The sequence below is a fragment of the Prosopis cineraria genome, unplaced genomic scaffold (genome assembly GCF_029017545.1).
Source record: "Prosopis cineraria cultivar Desert tree isolate PC_DT_omini unplaced genomic scaffold, ASM2901754v1 PC36, whole genome shotgun sequence".
In the NCBI taxonomy this organism is placed as follows: Eukaryota; Viridiplantae; Streptophyta; class Magnoliopsida; order Fabales; family Fabaceae; genus Prosopis; species Prosopis cineraria.
In genome coordinates this window covers 86,219-95,228 of record NW_026555367.1, presented here as the reverse complement: position 1 = coordinate 95,228, position 9,010 = coordinate 86,219, and the positions used below count along the sequence as shown (strand labels likewise).

The 9,010-nt window shown below is 34.2% G+C and overlaps 1 protein-coding gene across 1 annotated transcript; it reads right to left on the bottom strand.

Annotated features, from left to right (window-relative positions):
• Nucleotides 1–5,195: 5,195 nt before the first annotated feature.
• Nucleotides 5,196–7,588, bottom strand: LOC129295033 (MATH domain and coiled-coil domain-containing protein At3g58250-like). The gene is made up of 4 exons (XM_054933513.1): nucleotides 7,476–7,588; nucleotides 5,615–5,803; nucleotides 5,347–5,516; nucleotides 5,196–5,242 (listed from the first exon to the last, which is right to left on the bottom strand). Exons 1-4 carry the CDS (start codon nucleotides 7,586–7,588, stop codon nucleotides 5,196–5,198), a joined length of 519 nt encoding a protein of 172 aa, XP_054789488.1.
• Between the last annotated feature and the right edge of the window lie 1,422 nt (nucleotides 7,589–9,010).

Here is a 9,010-nt window from a genome sequence, read left to right as displayed (position 1 = left end):
GAAGACTCGTGAAATAATAATTGTAAAATAATAAATCATCTTCGTATCTGTCAAATTGAATTACTATAGCATATATAATTGTAAAATAATAAATCATCCTTAATCAAACAAAATAGGAAAAAAATACTTAACTTTTCATGGCCAATCACAATCATCATCATCATCTATCCAAAACAAACATGGTTGTGAAATAATTAGTCATCTTTATTAAAACCGAAAGTGAAAAACTTAGTTAAATTTTCTCGGCCAAATATTAATTTTTTTCCCGGGCAAAAAAATCATAGTTAAAACTTGAGTGATGAAGAAGTGTAGAAAGCAAAATGTTTCAACCAGATTAGTATTATTTTTTTAAAAATTATCTCAAAGATTTATATATAACTAATAATTGTTTATTTAATCTATTAATATACTAATATGTGTGTGTGTGTGTGTGTGTAAGTAGATTATGACTAGGATACCTAACGGCCTCGTTTGATTTGGCTGGAATATGAGAGAAGGAAAATGCCAGAATGGAAAAGGCTAAATTCCTGCGTTTGGTTCACTTAAAATTTCCTTCAGTATAATTGATTTACCGACAAGAACCTGAAATTTAAATCCTTTAGCCAGACCCAAGGAAAATATATTTTTTCCTGAGACTTTTTAAAATCCCAACAATAACATGGTCCGCCCACCACTCATTTCCATTAAAAAAATTATATTCTTGAGAAAACATTACTAATTCCTTAAGCACAAATTTCGTCTCCACTAATGTAACACTTGCCTCTAGTGTTATCCAAAAATCACATAATTCAAACAAACTAAGTGTGGTTAAGGAGTTGATCCTCTAACCAACTTAAGAAATAAATCATTTAAAACCTTAAAAATAATTATAGGTTCTACCTATAGCGCACGGAAGCAAGTTAGACAAAAATGGAATAAAAAGATGCTGTCATGACAGTAATTTATTGCTGTCATGACAGCCCTCCTGGGCCAACTTCCAGGAGGCGCCATTCCGTCATTTGACCTCCGATTGAAGTGATTTTAAAGCTCACACGTCACATTCAAAGGGTACTATAAGTGTATCAAATTTTAAAAAGATCCAACGGTCGGATTAAAAATTAGACATGTTAAAAGATTGACTATTTTTGCTGTCATGACAGCTAAAAAGCTGTCATGACAGCACCTCCGGACTAACTTCCGGGGTGCACCATTTCATCATCTGATCTCCGATCGGAGTGATTCCAAAGCCCACATGTCACTTTTAAAGAATACTATTAGCATACTAAATTTTGAAAAGATTCAACGGACGGATTGAATTTTATGCAGGTTACAACTTCAACACTGTAGCTATCATGACAGCAATTTAATGCTGTCATGACAGCACCTCCAGACCAAATTCCGAAGTGCGTCATTTCTCCGTCCGATATCCGATCGACGTGATTCCAAAGCCCACATGAAGCTTATAAAAGGTTTTACTTGTGACCCAAATTTTAGAGAAATCCAACGGTCGGATTAAGATTTGGACACCCAGATGCAAAAGTGCAGCTTTTTGGTAAAAACCATTTTCAAAATTGTCCAAATCTCATCCTAATGGTCACAAACCTGTGGGAACACTTTGGACACGTCAAATAAGATTAAAAACACCTGATAGAACATTCAAATGATGGAAAAACCCCATACATCAAAATTTTACCACCCGGGTGCCATTTCCCAAAATGGACCCTAAATCCCCAAAATGCACAAATCATACAAGAGTGGTCACAAATCAATCCAAATACCATGTATTTATATAAATATATATGCTAAACATTTTCACTTAGCTCAGAGCTTCTTGTGGGGCCCACGCACCCACTCTCTCTATCCAAGGTGTATGTTTGCCCATAGCACACCATTTGCAATGCAACCACTTTGCATTTGCTTATAAAATCACATATATATCAAAATAAAGATCTGCTTGTAATAGAAACTTGGTCTACTAAGTAAATCCATCAAAACCACACACCATAACCAAGTTTCCTAGCCACAAGTCTGCAAACAGATAAAAATTCATACACAAGCACACAATCCACACATATTCACACATACATACATAATCATATCCTACTGGCACCCTAATCTTAAATACATTACAATATATTTGCTCAAAAGAAAGGGGTTGCAGTTCTTTACAAATCACAAGCAAACCCCTAGCTTTGCTCCTTTCCCCGTCCACCACTGGATCCTTCGCCTGGACCTAGAATATTGAAAAGAAAGGGGTGAGACAACCACAGTCTCAGTAACAGTGAAATCTATATTGATTATTACAAAGCAAGCCATAATCAAATAAATGAATAATAAATTCAACATAGTATATAATTTAGCCATTTAAAATGCATGAATGCATGACCTAGGCCGGTATGGCCTTTCATGACCAACAGAATGCCCCCTGGCACTCTTTAACTCGCAGGTAAACCTTATACCTACTTGTACCTCCACAGGCACAAAACATAATCTAAGGCATGATCTAATCCACCGAACCTCCTATGCCCCTTCGACGTGAATCCTAAGCAGTTGAAGCTAACTCCCTCCCAGAGCCAGCCCAACTTACTTTCTATGTGAGGGCTACCTTGGCCTAGGCACTCAACCTCACACTTCATATGTTGGATTCCCTCCCCTACTGAGAGGTGTCGAACACTCAATACACTAACCACTTTAGTGCACTGAGCCCACAATACGTAAGACAACACTGAGTACTGACAGTGTGCCATAGAATATCAAAAATCCACACCTTCTCATTGGTGAACTCCCACCGAGATCATGCCTTTTACTCTTGTCTACCTTTCCTGAGTATTGACCATTCAACACTCTAAAGTAGTATAATATTTATAAATCTCATTTCCATAAAAACATTGTTATTAAACAATTAGAAAACATATTTGCACTATAATCAAAGTAGTACCCCATAACCCCTTATAAAGCACATTTAATCTTTTAAAACATGTAATGCATGATAACTAGTAATATTTATTCAAAAATAGCTAAAACAAAGTAATAAGAAATATAAATTTCCCTGTTACCTCAACCCTTTGATACTAAAAGGGTTCTCCTTGTGCAAAATAGGGCTCGGCTTGTTCCTTACTTCTCAATAAGTTCCACCAACAATTTTCTACAACATATAAGTGATCCACATCACTTATCATGACAAATAGCATTAATAAAGACTATAACTCATACTACACAACTTAGGTCAATGAGTCATAATTCATCCTAATGGTCCATATATTAAACCAACCATTCACATAGTATCACTTAACCACCAAAACCATTTATTAGCCATCACTAGGCTAATTTTCAATTTATATAATTTTTTATCAATTAAAAACCTTCACTTAGTGTCACCAACTTTCACCATTAGCCCTTATAATGAAAACCAAACCTTAATTTAAATCTTATTGGGCTCAAATAGCAAAATTATAACTAAATCAATAGGCTTAAACCATTGAGGAGCAAAAACCCAATTTCTCAAGGTTTATTTTGTGCCCAAAACACCTCTTTTCATCCAATTATTCACTCAAAACACTAGATCACTATATAGAAACTCAAAACATGCTCCCTAGAATCCAAAGAAACAAAAGCTTACAAGAATAAAGCCTTTAGGATCAAAATCCAAAAATTTTCTCTTCCAAAATTGAAGAAAATCAAGAGAAAGAGAAGAGGATTGAAGTAGGGAGTTTACCTATCGTGTAGCCGAGCTCGCAACGGTCGCAAAGACTCCTAAATCCAAGCCTAACTCCCTCCCTTTCTCTTCTCTTCTTCCTCTCTCCCTCTCATACGTTTCCTTTCCTTTCCTTTCCTTTCCAATTCAATTTCTGCATTTCTGCATCAATTTGGGTCTTTAAATTGCTGGTCAAAAAGTTTGGGGAAAATTACAAGAAAGGGCCCAACATTTTTTATTATTGCACAAAAGCCCGGGTCAACTTTGATAATTTTTTCCATAGTTAAAAATCAAATAAAACCAAAATTTTGCTTAGTAAAATTCAAACTCTGGGCCTCTATTAAATTATTCTAAATTTTAATTTAATTATAGATATTTTATTTATTTTTATTTATTTTTTTTAAATAAATTTGAGTCTTAAAATTTTTAGGATGTTACAACTAACCAATTTATTTTAGGTGTGGCAAAAAAAAACTAATTTATTTTAGATCTGTCATTGAATACTTCAGAAGTTTTAAGATTTTTTTTTTTAAGCGTATGGAATAGACACCACCAACTTTCTCGAAATACTGAGAACAATAAATAGATGTGTGTAAATCTTAATTAAATGATGAGAGCTTTTATCACTAACACCAATTTTAATTGGTAAATTTTTAAGATTTATAACCCATGACGATTTAACTCCATCATAGTGAAGATGTGTGTAAACTAGTCGTAGTATTCCCTCCACATCTTTTCATTAAAGACATTTAGCAATTTAAATTTTATTCTTCCAAAGTAACATTTTTTAACAATTTTGTGTGTAAACTCAAAACTGTGTTTGAATTAGATATTAAAATTTAAATAAATTAGTATGCATTTTTTAAAATTAAAAGTCAAAGTCAATTAAACAAACACATAATCAACATTATCCATTAAATAAGATTATGATTATATAAATAAATTATTATAACATTATAATAAAAAAAATTATCCAGGAAATAATGCCATTCTGTACTGAAGCAATATTTGTATATCTTCCATTAATTAAATACCCCCCGTTCAAAAATGTAATACATTTTTTAAGAAATTAAATATTAAAAAATATAAGACATTTTTAGTCTTTCGATGTGTAATCATTGCTTTTTTTTTCAAATGTGTCTCTATTGATAATGAATTTATATTTATTATAAGATATTTAATAAGGGTGAATATTTCAAGATAAGGTTAGTTTGAAAGTAGGTAACTACTTTATTAAGGGTGAGATTCGGTTAAAAATGCCTTACATTTTTCAACGGAGAGAGTATCTCATTGATTGAAGTTTCAAAACAAATATTTAACTTCACTAATGAGCACAACATGTGTACAAAATCCAGAACTATGAACTTTAATTTACTACTACTTTACCCAAAAGAAGTGGGAGTGTTCATTATAATCAAACACAACAGTTTTCTCAGTGTTTGAAATGCTCAACTTCACTAAGAAAAGTAATCTGGCATTCCATAATCAGAGCATCTTCATTAAGATCCTTCAACGATATGAATTAACTGAATCCCCATTTATTTGTCACGTGACTGAACCATGATGCACCTGCAACATCTAAAACAACCTATTAATATTAATGCTCAAAAAAATTGAATGATCACTAAAAATATAAATATAAACATTCGTGTCATAAAGATGTCGAAAAGTACCATTCAATTCGCGAGTTCTCGATGGTGCAGATTGATTCTTAAGGTGTAATGTGTACTCGGCGAACCATTTCTTTCTTGCCATCGAGCTTTCATCTTCATTCAAGACCAAAAATATGGACAGAAACTCATTTTTGGGAGACCTATCACCTCTGGGATAAACTCTCAGCTTCCTTAATTACAAATTAAACACAAAACAGAACATTAGCATTAAAAAATTTATGAAGATTCGGGGGGTAAAAACTAAGAAAAATGATTTTTCTTTTTTTACCATGTTTTGCCTTTAATAGAGAATGCTTCGGAATCACAAAATGCCTCCACAATCTGCGAGTATTTAGACAAATTCCATGTATAGGAATCCTTAAATTTGTCATCCAGTGTTGAAAGACATTCCCAATTTCCAGAACACTGAACAACAAAGACCTCAGCTCCAAATACACAAGAATCGTCAACAAGATATCTATTAGATCCATTACCAATGTCTTTGAATGTATCCATAGGAAGCAAATCATCAAAACCTCACTGTGTCTTCCCCACATGAAAATGTTTCAACTCATTCTCTACATCTGTAATAATTCAAGGGGGGAATCAAGAATTGTTAAGCACAAGGTTGCACTTGCTTACCATCCTCAAACTAACGGGCAAGCTGAGATTTCTAATCGAGAAATCAAGAAGATACTTGAGAAGACGGTAGGAGTGACAAGAAATGATTAGTCCACCAAACTTGACAATGCATTGTGCGCTTATTGAACGGCTTACAAAACTCCTATTGGAATGTCTCCATACCGATTAGTTTTTGAAAAAGCATGTCATCTCCCCGTAGAGCTGGAACATGGTGCCTATTGGACTATCCAAAAGCTCAACTTTGATTTTAAGGTTGTAGGTGAAAAGAGACTTCTCCAACTAAATGAACTTGATGAATTGCGGTTCAATGCTTATGAGAATGCTAGACAATACAAGGAAAAGACAAAGAGATGGCAAGACAAGAAAATTTTATGCAAAACATTTGAACCAAGCTAAAAAGTACTTTTATACAACTCTAGATTGAGGTTATTTCCTAGCAAACTCATGTCTAGATGATCGGCACCATTCACTTTAGTCCAAGCTTTCAATCATGGTGCCGTTGAGCTAGAGAGCATTGAATGAGAAAGATTTAAAGTCAATGGGCAATGATTAAAGCATTACTGGGGTGGTGAGGTACACTGTGAAGCAATCACCTTGCCCATATCTGATGCCTCTTTAAGAAGAGAAGAGTCAGGCTGAATGATTATAAAACAAGTGCTACTTGGAAGGCAACCCAAGCTCGAAACCTTCTCTTTTGATTTTTCCTTTGTAGTTTAGTTGTTTTGGTAAAGTTATGTATGATTTTGTGTCTTTTGTAGGTTAACATGAAGATATATATGAGGAAGTGTGAGCCTTTGAAAAAAAACAAGAAATGTGGCCAAAGATTAAAAGAATCTAAGAGGAGGGAAAATTTCAGGGAAGTCAAGCCACTTAAGTTTCTTTTATGATTATAAACTTGTCTTGGCAATTATTTTGAACTTATTGAAGTGAATGCAAATTTTTTATGGTTTAATTCCCATAAAAAATGGTTCTTTTTTAGGGTTGATGGCATTTTAATTGAAGGAAATTATGTATGGTTGATGAATAATGGTTAGAGATTGATTTTGGAGTGAATATAGTGCTTGGAAGAGGTTTTAAGTAGTAAACAAATCAGATTTTTGAAAACAGAGTGCTGCAGAATTTTGCTGTCAAGAAAGTTCTGACAAAAGTCATGACTTTGGGCTCACGACTTTGAGATTTCAGAGAAGATAAAAGTCGTGACTTTTATTTCAGGCTTAAACCTAAAGTCGTGACTTTCATCTTCTCTAGACTTGTTTTTTTTTATAAAAAAATTTGGGTTTTCTTTTTCAATATATATATATATATATATGTAATAATAATAATAATAATTTTCCTTTTCTTCCCCTTATGTGCTATGTTTTACAGTATTTAAAATATATATATATATATAATATTAATAATAATTTTTTTTCTTCCCCTAATGTGCTAAGTCTTGTAGTTTAAAAAAAATTATTTTTGACCCAAATTTGAAAACCCTCAGCTCCCTTTATTATTTTCCATTTCATTACCTCACCCGTACTCTGCCTCTCATCTCGCTCCACCGCTGTCCGTCAGCCTCTTTGCATCTACTTGCCTTCACCGTTGACCTCCATTTCTTCTCATTCCCTTCATTATTCACCATTAACACCCACACAGCCCCTTATTTCTCATTCCCTGTGCAACCACTGCTTCCTCCCTCACTCCACCATTTCTGTTCAAGCTACCGTCACGTTTTCTGATTCTCATCGATTCGTCCTTGTTTCTTCTTCATAAGCTTCAATCTTAGCTCTTCCCAGATCATCGCTGTCAACCACTTTCTCTGGTCCAGTCGCTCAAAAGCATCTCATTTCACTGCCATTTCCATTGGAGCTACACTATTCACCACAGCTTTCTAGCCGTAGCCCCTGCCACTGCTACTGCTTCTTCCTCCCTGCCATAGCCAATCATGGAGCTCTAGGGTGCTTCTGCTGTTATGAGTCTCATCTCACTCAATCTCCCTTGGTGTTTCCTTCATTCTTGCTTTCAGCCACAGTTCATCATCGTCTTCACCATTGTCCTGCTTGCAGCCACAAGCCTGCTCCTTGGTTCATGATTTTCATTCTTGAGTAGGTCTTCACTATCATCTCTTTCCTTCTTAAACCCATTTATGCTTTGTCTGTAAATCACAAGCTGAAATGTGCACTTTTTTTTCAAGATTCAAGTGCCTTGAATCTTGTCGTTGCCCAGCTGCTGTTATGTGCATTATGTTGTTATGAATTTCAAATCTCCTTTCATTGTTGAGTAAAGCTTTGATTATTGCTTTGGCTAGGTCTAAAATTACTCTCATAATTTCTGCCATAAAGCTCACTGTTTGAGTTTCTTCATCCCTATCCTTATCGTCTTCTCACTTCATAATCTTGCATTTATTATCTCTTTGTACTTTAAGGTATGCTATCATGCCAGCTTCTTTGTGTTCATGTGGTTTTGTTGGTTGAGATATTTTAGTATTAATTTTTGATTTGATTTTGCTACTGGAGCTGAATTCAATGGTGTTATAAATTTATGAGAATGCATTGGCATTTTGATAGTGATTTTGTGCCTTATTTCTAATTGTAATGCTAATTTGGATAGTGGTTTTGAGATTAGGTAGAGTTATATTTTTGGAATTCTCGCTGGGGCAAACTTGGGCATCAAAGGGTATAAGCACATCTCTGCTAGAGATTGAATTTTGGATGACAATGAATTGCATTTGCTCTAGTAATAATTTTTATTGTTTGACTGACACAATGGAGATGCTCGTTGCGAATTTTTCACTGTTAAGACTTACTTTTGTTGATTTTTGTGATTTACTCTGGCAATAAAGTTGCAATTATGATGATGCACTATCCTCACTTTGGGAATTTAAATTGTTCTTCATAATTATATAGCCTTTATTAGGTTTGTATCCTGATTATAGCCTCCACTGGGCCTGAGTCTTGTTTGTTTGGTTGTATGGCACAGCTTATATTTTAAGTTAACAGCAAGTTTTGTGTTGAATTCATTGTATTCTTATGCTTCTGATTTATAGGTTATTTTTGCTTTTGCT

Coding starts and splice junctions, on each gene's coding strand:
- LOC129295033 (XM_054933513.1), bottom strand. CDS start 7,588: ATGGTGAATAATGAAGGGAATGAGAAGAAATGGAGGTCAACGGTGAAG. Junction 5,517..5,614: donor TCTATTAAAGGCAAAACATG/GTAAAAAAAGAA, acceptor TTTGTAATTAAG/GAAGCTGAGAGTTTATCCCA. Junction 5,243..5,346: donor GAGAACTCGCGAATTGAATG/GTACTTTTCGAC, acceptor TAGATGTTGCAG/GTGCATCATGGTTCAGTCAC.